The 20,006-nt window shown below is 36.7% G+C and overlaps 1 protein-coding gene across 1 annotated transcript; it reads left to right on the top strand.

The window, feature by feature from the left end:
* The first annotated feature begins 18,526 nt into the window (after positions 1–18,526).
* BLID (BH3-like motif containing, cell death inducer) lies at positions 18,527–18,919 on the top strand. Its single transcript, XM_023208491.1, is given in 2 exon segments — positions 18,527–18,665; positions 18,668–18,919. Coding segments are annotated over 2 exon segments (321 nt in total). The 3' UTR covers positions 18,850–18,919.
* Positions 18,920–20,006: the final 1,087 nt, after the last annotated feature.

The raw sequence follows: 20,006 nt of genomic DNA, 5'->3' as shown, positions 1-20,006 counted from the left end.
AAGGTTTATTAAGTAAGAATACCATCCCCATAAACATAATTCATTTTGTTAACTTCATTCAGTGTCTCATCACGCATTCTGCCTATGATTTATCTTTTCTAAGTTTTATTTTATTTTAAATTGACAAATAGTTGTATATACTTATGGAATACGATGGAATGTCTTGACACCTATACATGTGGAATGATCAAATCAGGCTAGTTAGCATACTCATCACTTCAGATATTTATGATAGATCTTTAATCTCAATCACTTTCATATATCATGCTTTGGAATTATCCTAAAACTTGGATTTCTATTGAAGGCTACACTCAAGGTTGAGGATATGTTTGTTTGGGCTGTCTGTGTCCTCTGAAGCCTAGGTCAAAGACTAGCCTTTTTCTCTGTTTCCATCTCCCCTCCCTTAGACAACTCTTTCTTCTGTTTTCACATAATACTTTGTTTAAACAACTAACATATCATAGCATATAATACTCAGTGTTGTATATGTCTATTTTGTGATAGTTTTTTGAATTATTTGATTGGATAGACACCATGTTAACCATCCTTTTATTCCCAGGTTGACTTGGAATAGGTGCTCAATAAGTGTGTGTTCACTTGAACAAAATTTTCTTCTGGCAAGCAATTTTTCACAAGTCTCTGATTTAGGAAATGTTAATATCAGGTCACCTTTATACCCTCCGTGTAAGTTCTGTAGAGGTTTCTTTTAGCATCTACAGAATTTTTACCTTTCATTCTACTGTTGCTTCAGTGCACATGATCCAGTCTGAAACATGTTCAATAGTCAATGACACTAGGCTGCAACTGAAGCTTAGCTTTTGAAAAGTTACCTTAGCATGCTGGGAATCACCAGATATTAAAGGGTGCATTACACCATAAATATGTAGAAAATATCTCTGGAAGAAATATTGTCATGCTTATCAGTACAGAACTGACTTATTTTCATTACTTAATTTTTTTAAATTTTAGAGTAATCACATTCAATTTTCCTGCAACAAAACAAAACTTACTGGGGAGAAATGTCCCTTGGGCTGGGCCTTGATATACTCTTTTCTATATTGTTAATTAGATGTAAATAAAACCATCATAGTCATGAAATTGATAAATTGCTTTGCTTTGATGTTACTAAGCTTCTACAGTTGTAGCTTCCTACAGAGCTACATCTCTTAGTATAGTTTTTGAAGTTTTTTTTAACTAAGAAATACATTTTATGATGATGTTGATAGTGATGGTAATGATGGCAATTTATTTTGTTAGTATTCACTGTGCAAATGGAATAGAGAATAAAGAATGAGTTACTTTTTTCATTTAATCAAAATCGAAAAGTCCTTCAAGTTAAGTGATGTGCCATTATAGTATTAACTGTGTCTAGCAATGTCTATTCAATTTAAGATTCATTGAATATGTTTATTCTTATGTTTTCTTTTGGATTCCTAGGAATAAAGTACATAAATTTCTATATCTGGGAAGATTTCAATACAACCCTACCTAAAAAGTTAATATTATAATAGTTAATCACACGTAGGTTTTCCCAATCAATTTTATTTTGGCCTGTCAAATAATTCTTGATTTACCACTCTTGTTTTCTCTTTTTTTCCTATGTCTACTGCCAGTTTTAATCTACCAATAATATGGTCCATTGACAATGTGTTGTACCTTGTTCAATTTTAACTGTTATACAGAGGTTACATGTAAATGTATCTATCTATACATTATATATTACATACATATACATATTAAGCATATGGGAGGCACATTTATTCATTCATGTATTAAATAGTACTTTACTGAGCATTTATGCTAGGTGCTGTGGTAAATGCAAGATTGAAATGGTATTTCCTGCCCTCAACGATCTTGAAATGTAGTGAAGAATAAAATAATTACAAATACAAATGCATTAACTGTAGTTCCAAAGTGCTATAGTGACTCCAAAGAAGAGACTATTTCCAATTGTAGAATCAGAGTAGGCTTCATGGAGAGATGTACTTTGTATTGGGGCTTGAAGAACAGGTAAAGTTTTGATGAACAGAGATGAGGGGGCAAAATATTCCACATAAAGAGAAAAGTGCAGGCAGGGGACTTGATTAGAGAGAAATAGGACGTCTTCAAGAATGCAAATAGTCTATTTGGGCTGAGACATAGTTTGCAAATAGGTTTAGTAGAAGAAAAGGCTTTACAAGTAATCTGACTTCAGTCAGTTCGTAGAAGAATTTGAATGCCATGTAAAGGTGTTTGAACTTTTGCCAGGTAGCTATGGGGAGCATGTAGGTTGATTAACTGTCTACTTTACATGATTAATTAGCTTATAAAGTGGACAGGACAGGATGTGGAGAGACTAGTTAGGAACTTATTACCATAGGCTCAGGTGATCTATGTATCAGTCTGAAATAGAGTGTTGGCAGTGTGTGTAGAAAGGAGGGAATATTTGGCAGATCCTGTCTGTGCAATTGGATTTTAAGTAGATCAATAAGAATAAGAACAATGAAGACTTGTTGAAGGTTGATTAGGTAAATTAATTTATTTTGCATTTAAACAATATATGTTTGTGAATTTTTGCAGAAATAGTTGGCAGACCAGCGATGGACACACAAAAAACAAACTGATTACCGCGATCGTAGTTTGGAAGATAAAAACTTGTAAAAGATCAAATGATAGTGGATTGTGGGGTGCTAGTGAAAGCATCATCAAAATAACTTCCCAATTATTACTGACTAAATAAAGCACAGCTAGAAGAGAGTGATTGACTGGGGGAATAAGTAGGAGTTTTTGTTTTTAGGTCTTAAGTGGAAGTTGAATAGATTCAATAGAAGTGGAGAGTGGGATATGTGGTAATTAAGAGTGACTTCCTGAAGGTGAAGCAGTTGGGGATACTGATACTGAAGTTCAGGTTGTGGCTGTGTTTACTGATGACTAAAATGGAAAGGAGACAAATATCGTTAGCACTGATGAAGCCAGGGTCCTAGAAAAATCCTTAGTGTAGCCAGGATGAGGAAAAAGACCATAAAATGAGATAGAACTAAGTTACTTAATAAGTTGCTAATCTTTCAAGAATTCCCTTTATCATTTCAAATGCAAATATCATTATACTTATTTCTTGTTGACTCAAGGTGACTGCCAAGAAGTTCACAATCATTGTGCGTGTTTCTAGGTACAGTCAATCCTCATTATCCATAGATTCCATATTGTGAGTTAGCCCACTCACTAAAATGTATTTGAAATCCCCAAATTAACACTTGCTGAACTTCTGTAATCATTTATGGACATGTACAGAGTGGCAAAAAATGTGTGTCGCCCGATGCCCCTGTTCTTTGCATTTGTATGCTTTCTGTTGATGATTTTGCTGTTTAAAATGACTCCCAAGTGTAATGTTGAAGTGCTGGCTAGAGTTCCTAAGCATAAGAAGGTTGTGATGTGCCTGATGAAGAAAATATGTGGCTAATAAACTTCATTCAGGCATGAGTTAACAGGACTTTTAGCTATGAGTTCATTGTTAATGAATCAACAATACATATTAAATAGGATGTCTTTAAACAGAAACACACATAAAACAATGTTGTGCATTGATCAGTTGACAAAAATGTGGCCAGAGGCTTTTAGGAAACGAACCCTATATTTCCCCTAGGAGCAATGCTTTAGTATTCGCTAATTCGCTATTCGCAGCAACCATGTAGAACACAGCTACCGCGAGTAACAAGAATGGAGTGCACCTTATTTGTTTTGGTTTGCGGTAGCTGCCTTTGTTGTTTGGATCCTCACTCAAGTTGAAAACCAAACTCATAAATCTTATTTAACGTTTTATTTTGAAGTAATTTTACACTTATAGACAAGGTGCAAAAATAGTGCAATATTCTCGTAGAGCCTTCATCTAGCTTCCCCTAAAGTTAACATCTTCATAACCATAGTATCCAAGCCAGGAAGTTAACTTGGTTATACTACTACTGACTGATCTACAAACCTCATTAGAATTTCTCAACTTTGCCCAGAGATGTCCTTTTTCAGGTCCAGGATCCAATCCAAGATCCCACATTGCATGTAGTGTCACATTTGCTCAGTCTTAATCTGTGACAGTGTCTCAGCTTTTCTGTGGCTTACTACTAGTCAGATATCTTGCAGACTGTCCCTCAGTTTGGGTTTGTCTGGTGTTTCCTTGTGATTGGATGGAGGTTTTTCATTTTTGGCAGAAACACCATGCAAGCAACGATGTGCCCTTTTCACTGCATCTTCTCAGGGTCGATATGGCAAAAGGTTGTCTCCCGGGTGATGTAAATTTTGATTACTTGGGGAAGGTTCTATCTCTCACATTTCTCCACTGTAAAGTTACCATTTTTCTCTTTGTAATTAAAAAGTGGAATATGATTCTTTAACACCAAAACATTCTACAATATTACTTCTCGATCAATCAGTGAGCACATTATCAGTAGCCCGTTCTGTCCTGAGCATGGCAATAAGGCATAATTTTAAAATGGTATTTATTTTATTTTTTTATGCTTATGGATACATAATGGTTATACATATTTGTGGGGTGCATGCAATATTTTGGTACAAGCATGCAATGTGTATCACTGATCAGATCTGGGTAATAGGATATCCGTCACCTCAAATATGTGTCATTTCTTTGTGTTGGGAACATTCCAAGTCTACTCTTCTAGTTACTTTGAAGTATATAATAAGTTATTGTTAACTATAGTCACCCTATTTTGCTATTGAGTACTAGGTCTTATTTCTTCTATCTAATTGTATTTTTGTACTACTTAATCAACCCCTCTTTATTCCTTCTCCCCACAGTCCTTCTCGGCCTCTGTTAACCATCACTGAACTCTCCACTTCCATGAGATCATGAATGGGTATTCTTTTGTTCATTGGGAACTGACAGTCTAGTTGGGATGATAGACGTGGCACATAGTAAACAACATTATACAAGAAAGAAACAGAAAATTACGTGTGGCAAATTGTCTGACACAGAATATATGCTATAGGAGTGATCAGGGAAGGCTTTCTGTGGAAAGTAGAAATTTGTGCCGGACACTGAAGGGTAGATAGGATTTTTTTTTTCAGTAGAACTTCATAATTCAGTTAATTCAGTGAAATATATTGAGTACCTCAGCTCCTTAAGGAATCATGCTAGAAGCCAGGGATATATAGATAAAAAATAGAATCTCTACCTTCAAAGAGCTCCCAGTCTGGTGAGAAAGACAGAGATGTCTGTCAGTGGAAAGAAAATATGATAAGTGTTGTGTGGAGATGGGAGAGGAGAGGGCTTTACAAGGTGTGAGGACCAATATTACACCTTAGAGAGGAAAGGAGAAAGTCTTCTTTCATCTAGGTTACCTAGTCTAACTTTCTGCACTCCAAGAATGCCAGAAAAATTTCTGTGATGATGTCACTCAATCTATACTTGAAAACTTCCAGTCATAAGAATTTAATTTCTGAAGACATCTTATTCCACTGCTTTATGTCTCTCAGGGATAGAAAATAATATTTTTTATTGAACCAAAGTTCACCTCCTCCAAACTTTCACCAGTGGATTTAGTTCCTATCTCCTTAGCCACAGGGAGGAAATCTACTCAGATAGTCCTTCAAAACACTGACATTGCATCCTTTCTTTATGTCACTTCTTTCAGGTCAAACATGAATAAATCTATATATTCTATGTATTTCTTTATAAATCTATGTCTATACTATATGTATGATATCTAGATCCTTCATAATTCTTCATGTATTTGTCAACTGATACAGAAAACAGAATTGAAAATATTCTTGAGCTGTCCCATCAGTGAAGAACACCATGTAGCTAGCCCCTCCCTTCTTTTAGCCAACGTAAGTCTATTAACTAAGCCTAAGTGCGCATTGGCCATTTTGGAAGCAGAACCTTTGTCTTTGTTTATCTTTTCCTTGTAACTAATCCATACCCTCTCACCCTCATCCTGACCTTCTCTCCTGAGAATTTTTTAGAATAATAATTGTACAGGGTCTTCCCCCATCCAGTTCAGTTGGAGCTTTGAATCTAACATTCAAAATGTATTTATTTCTGTCACATTTCGTGCTCTTCATTTTGACCCCTTGTTGGAGTTCTCTTTGAACTTTGATCTTGTCATCTGGTGTAGCTTTTGTTTCCCCCCATTTTCAATATGTGCAAATTTGATAAGAATGTAATCTATTTTCATCCAAGGCTTTAATAAAATAAACAAGACAGGGGGTCAAGAACAGAGCTCTTGGGCAAACCTTGTAGGTCTGGTCATTTCACAATATAAAAAACTCCTGCCTGTACTTTCATTCAGCCCCTGGAGGGAAGAGTGGTGCAGGAGGAATAGGATATGCTCACTGACAGTGACAAGCCTGACCTAACCAGAGCCCAGTGTGGCACGTTGGCCAGCAGCTTCAAATCAGGTTATACTTCGGGGAAGATGGGTCATGTTATGTCACATCCAGGAGGAGTCATTACTGTGACGATGCCAAGTCTATAATGTTTTCCTGCTTCTGGAATTTTTCTCATATTTGTGGACTCATAAATATGAAATGATATAAGTTGCCAGTGAAGGGCTTAGGGCATGACAAATTAAAAGCAGAATTTAAAGCAAATTATCCTGTTAATGAAATTCTAGGTGGACGGAGAAGACAGTAACCAGAGATGGGGAAGCTAGTCAGGAAGCTGCTGAAGTTATCTGAGAGGTAAGAAGGCTAAGAGCTTAGACAAAGACAACAGTGAAAAGTGGAGAGATAAAAGACACAAGTGGTTCAGGAGAGCTATAGAACATTGTCACTAAAAATGGATTTGAGGAGGCTGCGGGAGGGGCAGATCTAAGATAACTTCCTGCACATTAAATCTGGAAGAATGATGGCACAGTGGATGGCAACAAGGAAGCTGGTGAGTGGATCCTATTTAAGGCAGGGTTAGTTTTATTGTTTTTATGCTTGACTTAATGGTAATAGGAATTAAACTAACTGGTGGATGAGAGCCGGTGACTGAAGAGTTACCACCTGCTATATTCAAGTAGAAAATTAAATGGCCTTGTGTGTGTCATGGCAGAACTGTAGGATCACAGGAACTGTCAGCACCGGTTGGTTTTCTAGTACATAGGTCTATTGCCAGATAATTCATTGATTGAACCAAAGACCACTTAACTTTGCAGGTCCATTTCAGATGTTGTAAATAGCAAGTATGATTATACAATCTTGGAAATGGAGTTTGGATAAATAAGATATGTCCAAATAATGTGTCATAGGAATACAATTTTGGATATCTTATTTCACCATCAGCAAGAATTTTGTAAAAGCTATCTACTATTTAAATAGAATAGCCTTTCTACATTCTTTCCAATGGATACTCAATTTAGAGTCCTTCTACCCCCCACTCCCATACACACACCAAAAATATCAGTGCAAGGAGAGAATGAGAAGATATTAACTTGAAGCCCCATTAATCAGCCTTTAGAGAAGACCCTGTTATTAAGCTCTTGATCATCATCATCACCAGACATTCATTAAGCACCTTATTGTGTTTATGCAAAGTACAGACACATGGGCAAAACCCACATGGGCCTGCCCTCTCTGGGCACATAGATCCTTCATGCAATAACTCAACAGAAAATAATGTAAAATGACCAAATAAAAGTGCTGAAATGAGCCCCTCTTCAATTACATTAGCAGTGCCTCAGCTATCCTATTTTATTAAGGAATGAACTCCCCATATAAGTAAATTTTTATAAAAACAAGAGCTTACCTACCCAGGCATCACAACAACTTCTGCCTTTTCAGTCTCCATACAAATTTTCTGCACCTAATGCACTGGATGGCTATGGGTCACTGTTATGAGCTGCTGTTGTTGAATTCTGTGCTCTCAAAAGTCTTTGTCTGCTTTTTGCCTTTTGGTCTGTATTCTGTATCGAGCTGTTGGCAGTTGCTTTTTCTGCTCTTCTTGTGCCTGCTCCCAGCTGCTCTCCCAATTCACTTGTAGTTTGTTACTCCAAAACATCTTCGGGCCAGGGGAAAAAGTTAGCCAAGACTGTCATAAATTGTAAATGAAAGTTTCCAGTTCTGAGTGGGGCTATAAAGAGAACGTCGTCACTGTGTGGTGGAGACTCTCAGATGCTACTTCGAGTGTTTACGGTGTTTCATTTGCTCACTTCTACATTCTAGGATGGGTTCTGGGAAGTTGAGGTTGAAGAAACACTGACCTCTGGGTAAGGAAGGGCATGTTGCCGTGTTGCCCTATTTACACTATGGTTGATTAGGTCCCAAATTAATTTAGGGATAGAAAGCAAAGTCTCATATCTGAAAAGTGGAGACTTTTCTATAATCAATGTGATAAGATAGTAAGTTAGGGCTGGGCATGGTGGCTCATGCTTATAATCCCAGTGCTTTGGGAGTCTGAGGCAGGATTGCTTGAGCCCAGGAGTTTGAGACCATTCTGGAAAACATAGCGAGACTTCCATTTCTACAAAAAAAAAAAAAAAAAAAAATATATATATATATATATATATACACACACACACACACACACACACACACACACGAAGAATTAGCCAGGCATGGTGGCACATGCCTAAAGTCTCAGCTACTTGGGAGGCTGAGACAAGAGGATCACTTAAAACTAAGAGGTCAAGGCTACAGTGAGCTGTGTTCACGCCACTGTACTTCAGCGTGGGTGACAGAGTGAGACCCTGTCTCAAAAACAAAATTAGCTTAACATGACATTATGAAAATAAAGATATTCTACACCTATCTTGAGTGCCTTCTTCACAATATACACAAACACATACAATATTTTGTTAATTTCATCGCAGGCCACTTTCTTAAACCAGAGTCAAATGGTTTTCATTTCACTAAGTGGGAATACTGTTGTATTCAGTGCTTCTGAAAAGTGCTGTCCTTAGTAAGTCCCAGCATGGTGCTCAGGAGAGCCAAGCACTGCAGAGGAGGCTAGACACACCACTCTGGATAGAGACAGAAAAGGGAAAGAGTCACTTTGAAAATCACAACTTTTATTACTGAAAGATTAAGACAAGCCATTATCGGCTCTCTGCTTCCGGTTTTGTGCTAAGCTTCTTGATGGTTACTTGTGAGTCCTTATCAGTAGTCAGGTGGGCTTTTCATGTGTCTGGCAATATGTAGCTTTGTTTTGTTTCTTTTCTATTTTTAGGTTCTTCTAGGTATGTTCATATAGATACTCTACTTTCCCCATGCCACGTGCTATTTTAAAGAAAACATAGTAAGATTTAAAAATTATGATAACTTCTAGATTGGCTATTTTGAAATGTTATAGAAATGATTTGATTACAACTCCATTAAAAAGTGGGCAAAGGATGAGCACAGATGCTTCTCAAAAGAAGACATTTATGTGGCCAAGAAACATATGAAAAACAGCTCAACATCACTGATCATTAGAGAAATGGAAATCAAAACCACAATGAGATACCATCTCCTGCCAGTCAGAATGGCGATTATTAAAAAGTCAAGAAACAACAGATGCAAATAAGGCTGTGGAGAAATAGGAATGCTTTTACATTGTTGGTGGGAATGTAAATTAGTTCAACCATTGTGGAAGACGGTGTGGCGATTTCTCAAAGACCTAGAACCAGAAAATCATTTGACCCAGCAATCTCATTACTGGGCATACACCCAAAGGAATATAAATCATTCTATTATAGATACATGCACACGTATGTTCATTGCAGCACTAATCACAATAGCAAAGACATGGAATCAACCCAAATGTCCATCAATGATAGACTGGAGAAAGAAAATATGGTATATATACACATGAAATACTGTGTAGCCATAAAAAGGAACAAGATTATGTCCTCCGCAGGGACATGGCTGGAACTTGAAGCCATTATTCTCAGCAAACTAACGCAGGAACAGAAAACCAAAAACCACATGTTATCATTTATAAGTGAGAGCTGAACAATGAGAACACATGGACACACGGAAGGGAACAACACACACTGGGGCCTGTCAGGGCGGTGGGGGGCAGGGGGAGGGTGAGCATCAGGATAAATACATGTGGGGCTTAATCTCTAGGTGATGGGTTGATAGGTGCAGCAAACCACCGTGGTACATGTTTACCTCTGTAACAAACCTGCATGTTCGCACCTGTATCCCTGAACTTAAGATAAAAATAAAATTGATTTAAAAAAGAAATGGTTGATTAAAACCACCGTTCAGATTACCTTTAGTAATGTCAGCAATGAGAAAATCTGTTCTGCTTGAAAATTAGAATAGTGTTTGTATCTCCTTTTATCTGTCTTTAGTACATTTGTGCAGAGTGCCCAAGAACACAACATTTGCATTTTATACATGGTTAAACTAGAACCCAGGGAGGACCAACGGCTTAATGTCATGCTGGGATATGGATAACAACAGGCCAGGGCTATTTAGAAGGAACCAGACTGGGAGTTTAATTAAGCAAGAGGGGTTTGGTGCCAGCAAATTAAAGTGCACCTACAGAGGAGTAATTTACAAGAGAGGAACAAGTCTAAGCAAATAGACAGGGTTCCAAATTCTAAAGGCAGGTGATAAATGTGGACATATTAAGAATCTAAGCTGAAAATCACTCTTAGGAATGGGAGACGTTATGCTGTTGCTGGTACAGGTGGCTCTAGGGCTTTTGGATTGTCATAGCCACAGAGAGGTCCAAAGACAAATTCTGCTCCTCAGTGATGCAAGAACACAGATACAAAGATTTGCTCATCATTGATCCTATTTAAGGGGCATGCTGAAACTGAACTTAATATTTCTAGGTTGATTGCACAGTTTCTTCCATAAAATTATGAAGTGACTTGCAGTATTTGAAAAGTCTTTCTCTTATCTTAGAAAAATTGTTTCAAAAAAGATGAGAGCATTCAATTCTAAAAAGGATTCTGATAACACCACAAAAAGAAAAAAAAAAACCTTTTGAGAAAGCTGTTCTTCCTTCCAAGCAAATGGTTTTTAAATTACTTTTGCAAATGCTGGCATAATCAGTATAGGGAATATAGAGTTATTAGGAAAACATAGCGGGTATTTCACAACACATAGAAGCACAACATGCTTCTCTAGGAAGAGACAAAGATGATATATTTATGTAAAAATTGAATTAAAGCCAAATTTAGAAATTAATTAATCTTGTCCCCCAAATAAACACCTTAAAAATACTTTCTAGAGCAGTAACTGTCAGTATCATCTTGGGATGTTGAGATGAAATTCATCTTAAATAATAAGATTGCCGTTGCAATGGTGATGGGCAAGGGGAGACATAATATTTATGCATTGACTACTTTGTATTTGGGGTTTTGTTTACATTCCACATTTAAACTTCCCAACAACCCCATAACTGAGGAAATGTGATTTCCATTTTACAGATGAGGAAGCCATGGTTTTGAGAAGTTAAGCAGCTTGCCCAACATCACACAGTTATTCATAATGGTAGTGACAGGATCTAGCGCTAAGCTTTTTATTTCCCCAAAGACATACCTCTTTCCATTAGCATACGTTGTTCCCTCCCCACCCTTAACTGAGAGGGTTTTACTATATTTGAAGGAAATTGGACATTGAGCATAGTTTGATAAGTAACTGTTCACCAAACTGAGATACAGAATTTGCCTCATGAATAGAAATGACAGTTGATTCCATTTATTTCATGACCAAGAAAGGGAAATTCAGCAAGACATTTTTGGCCGAATTCATAAGGTATTTTCTTGCTCTTTTTAAAAAGTTTCACGTTAGTCTCTCTAAAGCTTTTGGCTATAACAGCATTGATTAATACAAGGTGGTTCGAGGACCCAAAGGCTAAATATGTTTGATTCTTTCTCTTCTCATTTTTTTGGTGTTGATTCATATTGATGGACATGGATTTTTTTAAGTCCAATGTGCCATTCTTACTCATTCATGTAAGTATATCTCTCCTTTTTCTGTCATAACATTGATGCAAATATTCCCATGTCCACATCTAACTTTTTATTATCTATAATAAGGGCCACCAAACTTTATCTGTCAGGGGCCAAAGAGTAAATATTTTAGGCTTTGCGGGCCGTATGTTCTCTGTTGCAACTACCCAACTTGGCTATCACAGTGAACAAAGCAATGATAGAGAAGAGTAAACAAATGACCATGACTGTATTCCAATAAAACACAGCGCAGGCTGGATTTGGCTCAAGGATGTAGATTGCTCATCCCTAATCTAGAATATACAAATTTGTTTACTAACATAAGTTAAAAAGCAATCCAGATCCCTCTTTGGATTGTCATGAAGAGTTATTTGCTAGTGTACAGAGGAAGATGGAGAAATTATAAAGCTCACATGAGGTCTGAGATATAATTCACATACAAAAAACTGCATTTATTTAAAGTATACAGTTGATGAGTTTTAACAGGGCTTACATCCATTAGACTACCACCAATCAAAATACAGACCATCTTCATCATCTCCGAAAGTGTCCTTGAGATCCTTTGCAGTCCATCTCTCCCTCCGGCTCTGGCCTTAGGTAAGCACTAACTTGATTTTTGTTTCCATAAATTTGTATGCATTTTCTATAGTTCTATATAAATGGAGTGAAACAGTATGTACTCTTTTGTGTCTGGTTTCTTTCATTTAGAATACCAATTTTGAGATTCATCCATGCTGTTGCATGTGTAAGTAGTTTGTTCCTTTTTATCACTGAGTAATATTTCATTGTAGTGTGGATATATCATGGTTTGTTTATCCATTCACCAGTTGATGGACGTCGGGTTGTTTCCAGTTTTTTGATGTGCTATCAACATTTGTGTACAAGTCTTTCCATATACATATATTTTCATTTCTCTTTAGTAAACTCTAGGAGTTAGAATGATTGGGTCATGTGTTACATGTATATTTAATTTTGTAAGAAACTGCTAGTTGTCCAAAATTGTTTACCATTTTATGTTCCCATAAGATCATATGTGAGTTCCGGTATCTTCAACTTTCAGTTGTCAGTCTATTTTATTTTAGTCATTGTAATATGTGTGTAGTCATTTTTCATTGTGACTTTAATTTTCATTTCCCTGATGACTAATGATTTTGAGGATCTTTTTATGTATGTATTGACAATTTGTAGATCTTCTGTGAAGTATTTGTCTGAATCTTTTTCTTTTTTAGTATACTATTTATCTTACTATTGAGTTTTAAGAGAGCTTTATATATACCAAATATGTCTGTCATATTGTGTGTATTACCAATATTTTCTCTCAATTCCTGTTGTGTATTTTTTTCTTAGTAGTGACTTTCAAAGGGCAAAAGTTTTAAATTTTCAGCAAGTCCGATTTATCATTTTTTCATATACTTATTTGTTTTTGTATCTTATCTTTGTTATCTTTGCCTATCCTCAAAGTTGTGAAGATTTTCTTCTGTGTTTTTCTCTAAAGGATTTAGAGCTTTAACTTTTACATCAGTGTTCATTCTTTACTTGAGTTAATTTTTGTATACGGTATGAGGTGAGGATCAGGATTCTTTTCTATATAGTCATTTAATTGTTCTAACACCATTTGTTGAAATGACTTCCCCCCACCCTGCATTGAGTTTCCTTGGCATTTTTGTCAAAAAAAAAAAAAAAAAAAAATCGATTGACCATATAAATGTGGGTCTATTTTTGACTCTTTTCTGTTCCATTGATCTGCTTGTCTATTCTTTCTTCGACACCACAGTGTCTTTGTTATTGTTCCTATATAGTGAATCTTGCAATAAAGTAATATAAATCCTCCATTCTTTTAAAATTACTTCGAAAATTCTGGAAACTGTGTTTCCATGCAAATTTTAGAATTAACTTGTCCATTTCTTCAACAACAGCAAAAATACGTGCTGGAATTTTGATTGGGATTGCTTTGAATTTATGGCCCAATTTGAGAAGAATTAACATCTTAACAATACTGGAGTCTTTCAGTCTATGAGCCTGGTATATCTCTGCATTTCTTCAGGCCTTTTAAAACTTCCCCCAGCAATAGTTTGACATTTTCACTGCAAAGGTCTTATACATTTTATTAGTTTCTTAGGGCTGTTATAACAAATTACTACAATGTGGGTAAACAACAGAAATATATTCCTTAGTTTAAGAAGCCAAAAGTCCAAAATCAACGTGTGGGCTGGGTTGATTCTTTCTGGAAGCTCTGAGGGAGAATCTATTCCATACCTCTCTCCTAACTTCTGGTGTTGTCAGCAATCCTTGACATTCCTCGGCTTGTAGACACATCACTACAATCTCTGCCTCTTGCTTCACATGTTCACGTGACCTTCTTCTTCTGTATTTCAGTGTCTCCTTTTCTGTCTCTTGTAAGAACAGTGTCATTAGGTTTAGGGCCCATCCTTATTCAAGATAAGACCTTTACCTTAATTACATGCACAAAAACCTTTTATTCCTAAGAAAACAAAAGGTCACATTCTAAGGTTCCAGGTAGACATATCTTTTGGAGGACCCAATGCAACTCATTACATTCATATTTTTGGAAATTTATCTCTGAGTGTTTTATGTTTTATAATGATAAGTGGATTTTTTTTAGTATTTTATTTCCCATTATTTGCTGCTAGTATTTAAAAATATAATTGACTTGTGTGTATTAATCCTGTATTTTGGTATTTTACTAAATGCAGTTATTAGCTCTAGTCATTGTTATGTAGATTCTCTTAAGATGTTCTGGTTACATGAACAATTATGCTGCTTACAAATAGAGACAGTTTTACTTCTTTTTTCTATTTATGCTTTTCTCTCTTTTTTTTTTTTTTTTTTTTTTTTGGCTTTGTTATAATGACTAAGATAGCCAGAGCAATGCTGAATAGAAGTGGTAAGAGCACGTGTCTTTTCTTGGTTCTCAGTCTTAGGGGAAAATTATATTATAGTTCACCATTAAGTATGAAGAGAACAATATTTTTTTGTAGAATGTCCTTTATCAGACTGAGAAAATTCCTCTCTGTTTCTAATATGCTGAGAGGTGGGTTTTTTATTTTGAAAATCATCGTTAGGTGTTGAATTTTATCAAGTAGTGTTTCTTCATGTATTGAAATAATGATATGCTTTTTCTCATTTATTTTGTTGATATTATCAAGTATGTTGATTGATTTTTGAATATCAAACCAAAATTACATTCCTGGAATAAACCCTAGTTGGTCAGGATGTATTTTTCTTTTTTCTTTTTTTTTTTTTTTGAGACAGAGTCTTGATCTGTCGCCCAGGCTGGAGTGCAGTGGTGTGATCTTGGCTCACTGCAAACTCCGCTTCCCGGGTTCAAGCAATTCTACTGCCTCAGTCTCCTGAGTAGCTGGGACTACAGGCGTGTGCCACCATGCCCGGCTGATTTTTGTATTTTTAGTAGAGACGGAATTTCACCATGTTGACCAGGCTGGTCTCGAACTCCTGAGCTCGTGATCTGCCCACCTTGGCCTCCCAAAGTGCTGAGGTTACAGGTGTGAGCCACTGCGCCCAGCCAGGATTTATTTTTTGTATGTTGTTAGATTGGATTAAAATCTTGTTAGGGATTTTCGCCTCTATGCATATGCAGAATATTGGTTTGTAATTGTTATGTATTTTTTTTTTTTTTTGCCTGATTTGATTTAAAAAAAAAGTTGCCAAGTATTCCCTATTCCTCTTATTTTTTGAAGAATTTTATAAGACTAGTGTCATTTTTTACTTGAATATTTTGATTCAAATCACTAGTGATACCATTTGGAGCTAAAATTTTCTCTGTGGAAAGGTCTAGATAATGAATTGAATTGCCCTAATAAACATAGTGCTATTTAGATTTTCTGTTATATCTGTGTCAGTTTTAGTAGGTTGTATTTTTCAATGAATTTGTCCATTTTATCTAAGTTACTAACCTAGTTATTTTTGTATATATAGCCTAGATATTTTCTCCTCTGTGAAACCTTCCCTGACACTTCCAATCAAAGTGATTTCTTGTCCTTTGAGTTACTTCTTTACTCAGTATCATTTGTTCTGTCTATCTTCTGTTGGAGTTTGTTCACGTGTCTCTTCCTGTACTAAATTAAGGGCCTAGGCCGGGCATGGTGGCTCATGCCTGTAATCCTTGCATTTTGGGAGGCCATGGCAAGTGGATTACCTGAGATCAGGAGTTCAAGACCAGCCTGGCCAACATGGTAAAACCTCGTCTCTACTAAATATACAAAAATTAGCTGGGCATTGTGGTGGGTGCCTGTAATCCCAGCTACTCAGGAGGCTGAGGCAGGAGAATCTCTTGAACCGGGGAAGCAGAGGTTGCAGTAAGCTGAGATTGTGCCACTGCACTCCAGCCTGGGTAACAGAGCAAGCTCTGTCTCTAAAAAAAAAAAAAAAAAAAAAAAGAAAAAGAAAAAAAATTAAGGGCCCTGGAGTTCAATAATTGCATCTTATACATCTTTGGGTCTTTGCCACCTTGTATGGTGCCTGGCATATAATTAGACTACCCCTTCTCCCAAATGTTTAAATAACCAAATTATTTCACTTAGCATTGTGTAATGCATAGTGACCCAGCATGTTTCTAGCTTTCTTGGTAGATTATGAGTATCTTTTACAAAAATGGCATGCATTATTTATTCTTCATATTCCTTCTATGTCTCACATTATAATAAATTTTAAAAACTGTTAGATTGAATAGATTTGCCAGAAAGTACAGAAAATTGGTATTCTATAAACTCAAAGAGAAGAGGCCAAGTAGAAATCTGGAAAGCATTCATCAATAAAGGGAGAAAAAAAAAACATTGTGAAGTGCTTACCATATACCAGACCTTGTGATAAATAATTTATATTCATTCCCTCATTAATCCCCCAAATAATTGGGCAAAGAAGAGATTACGGTACCCATTTTACAAATAAAGAATCTGATGTTCAGTAAGGTTAAGTACTCTGCCCAAGTTCACAGTTATTAAGCAGTGGACTTTGGTTTGAAATCTATATTGAATGATCCCATTATCCACATCCTTGGTCTCAGTTTTACTTTTATGCATTCAGTTTTCCACAAGACACTTGATGGAATTTCCTATACTACCTATAAATTTTGTTAGAGTAGAACATTCTGTGTTCCCTCTAATTGAATGTTACAGGCCCCTCTGTAAATTTAGGAAAGTTCCAAAGTGTTCCCTGGATACTTGTTCTGCCTCTGGCATGAAATGTACAGAAGTAGCAGAGAAGATCCAAACCAGACTTTGCTCTCAAAGTAGGCTGCATAGCTCCCTCTTGTCTTCCGCACTGGTCTACATCAGTCTTTTGTCTACAACCCTGACCTTTTTCTAAATGGTATTGGATGCTACCATTATGGTTATGGTTAATTGGGGGCATCACTGGTGCCTGAGTTCCTACTCAAATAACATAAGGGAAATCAAGAGACCAAGGCAATCTCCATGGCTTGGTGGTAAAGGAGTGAATCCTTCCTTACAGCTGATCTTGCCTCTGTATATGTCACATATTGGTCCTGATTAGAAAGGTCTAATAGGCTAATTTGTGCAAGACACATTCCTTCTCATTATACCATGATACAGGCCATGTGAAACACCAGATTCAATCGTATAGCCTCTCTGCTGCTGCTAACTAAGAAACTTCTACTTTTAGTGTCTTTTCTCTCTCAACACAAAAATACTCTGTAAGTCACCCAGATCTGGGTTGCCCATGATTACCAGGCTTTTCCCAATTAGAAATGTGACTCATGTTCCATTTTACCAATACATCTCAGGCACAGAACTAGCAAGGAAAGACAAAATTAAAGTTTTTCTGTAATTCCAGCCCATCAATTGAAACAAGATGTTTCTGAACTCTTCCCAATGTGAAGAACAAAAAGTAATAGCATTTTGTTTATTTATTTGTGTACAACACTGTGGTCAGGAACTTGTTGCTTCCCCAGGGAAATTGTTTGCAAGCATCACTGAGAAGAGGACTTAACAATTCACATTGATCATTCCCTGTGGTCTGCCATGGCGAGGGTGATACTTTCATGTTTTATAAGCACCAGACAAGAGAGCTGGATCAATTTTCTCTCTCGATATTCTAGTCTCTTTTACAACGACTCCCTCAGGCATCAGCAGCTCTGGGTTCTTTCTAAAAAATAAAGTAAGTACTCTTAGGTCTGTTCACAGTAAGGGACAAGAAGTCCAAAACGTATCCCTGCCTTTTACGGTTCAGAAATCAACATGAGGATCTTTCCCACTTTTAGGCAGTACATACAGCTTTGCTGTGGTCTGTGTTTCAAACTTACTGAGAGGAGGACATTGTGGAGACTTACTGTTAATTAGCAATGCGTATGCATGCAAACCTTGGTCAGATGATGTTGTGTTTGGAGAGAAGCGAGAAGAGAATTGAATAAGTACATGACCCCTTGGAAGCTGTTTTCAGTTGAGGATTTTGGTGAGTTGCCACTTGAAATCAAGGGAAAGTCCATGAATAGTAGGAGCTGGGAAGAAAGGAAGAGGAGGAAGGATACCACCACTTTTTTCTTCCCATCTAACACCGTGCTTAGGCAAATCATGGTCCATATGAGATCTGCCTTATACAACTTGCTGAATAAAGCTAATGGAAGTTAAATTTTGGCCTTTGTTACACCATAGCTTCAAATTGTGATGACTTTGTTGCCTATAGAGGGCCGGGAAGTACATTTCTGTGAGATCCTAGAATCTGAGTGTGTGCTCTACACAGGATGGATAGAACGAGCCTCTGGCAGTTCCATTTATCCAGAGTCAAAAGCATGCCTGCCACTGGAGCGCTCTTGGGTTCCAACAAAGAACCTATGTTGCCTAAGGAAACAGTGCCTTCTCTTACAAGGTACAATCTTGGCTCCTCTGCCACGAAGCAGAATGTTCCTGGACATGTGCTTCAGAGACCTTCCTATTTAACCAGGATACAAATTACATTGTTATGCAATTCCTCTGCTGAGGCCCTGTAAAAGGAGTGAGTTAGGACAGATACAGCAAGATATTAGGACAGATTTCCCCCATTATTCAGGCTGCACAACACAGACGGAAACTTGATTTCAACAAGAAGACCCAATTCTTAACATCCTTTTCTACCCACTTTTACCCATACCTTTTCCAAAGTTGGTTCAAATTGTGCAGAGAAACAACAAAATTTTAAAAAAGGATAAACTGGCTAGTTACAAGTAAATGGCATTTAATTAAAACAAAGCTTACAAATTCATGAAAAAAAAAAAAGCTATGTGATTGTAAACCTTAGGGCAGCATACAGTGCCACTGTCCTTTGCAGTTTTGAGTGTATTTCATTTGTACAATGGAAGTAGGTATTTGTCATATTATTAACACTTACTCTACTTAATTGTACACTCAGCATTTGGCATCAGAATAATCTTGTGTAGTCACAGGGTTTTCATTTTCTTTCTGTATTTTTTAAGCGTGTTTCTGAGTGGTGGTTCACATAAGCTTTCAATTTTAAATAACACAATCCATTTATTTCACTAGGCGTCTTTATTTGCTTAAAGTGAAGAATCAGAGATTGTCATTGTGTTGTAAATAAGTCTAACTTTTCTTTCCCTTTACAAAAAAAAAAAAAAAAAAAAAGTGGATACTAAAAAAGGGAATGGAAAGAAATAGAAATTCTAGTGATCTTTTATGAACTCTGTTATTAGAGTAAGTAGAACTCAATCTGCGGGGGAAAAAGGAAAAGGAAATGGAAAAGGTGTTTTAGAGCTTTTACTTTAAGCCACTCCAGTGTCCCCTTCTCTGCTTTCTTTCCACTACCCTGACCCATACCTACCCACAGTGAGAACTGAGCCCGCAGGGCAGCTCAGAAGCTGGGAGGAGAGAAAGAGTGAGGATCTGAGTTATTTTTCCTCAGTGATCTTAAAAGCTCCAGGCAGAAAAGATCCTGCCTGTAGAACCTCCTTTTTGCATTTCTCAATTGCATGGGAGAAACTCCTAAATTGTATCAGTGATCCTGAAGCTGTGAAAGTAAAGAATTTTCTGTAGAAGAAAAGAAAAAAGAAAAGAAAAAGAGAAAGAAAAGGCAAAAACTGAATCATGCCTGGCATCTTTTGAGGTAGAAAAAACTGACAAAAAACAAACTTTCTTTATATTCTGGTGTGTTGGA

The sequence above is a fragment of the Piliocolobus tephrosceles genome, chromosome 13 (genome assembly GCF_002776525.5).
Source record: "Piliocolobus tephrosceles isolate RC106 chromosome 13, ASM277652v3, whole genome shotgun sequence".
Taxonomy (NCBI): Eukaryota; Metazoa; Chordata; class Mammalia; order Primates; family Cercopithecidae; genus Piliocolobus; species Piliocolobus tephrosceles.
The sequence above is the reverse complement of the archived record's forward strand: the minus strand, read 5'-3'. Positions and strand labels throughout refer to the sequence as shown.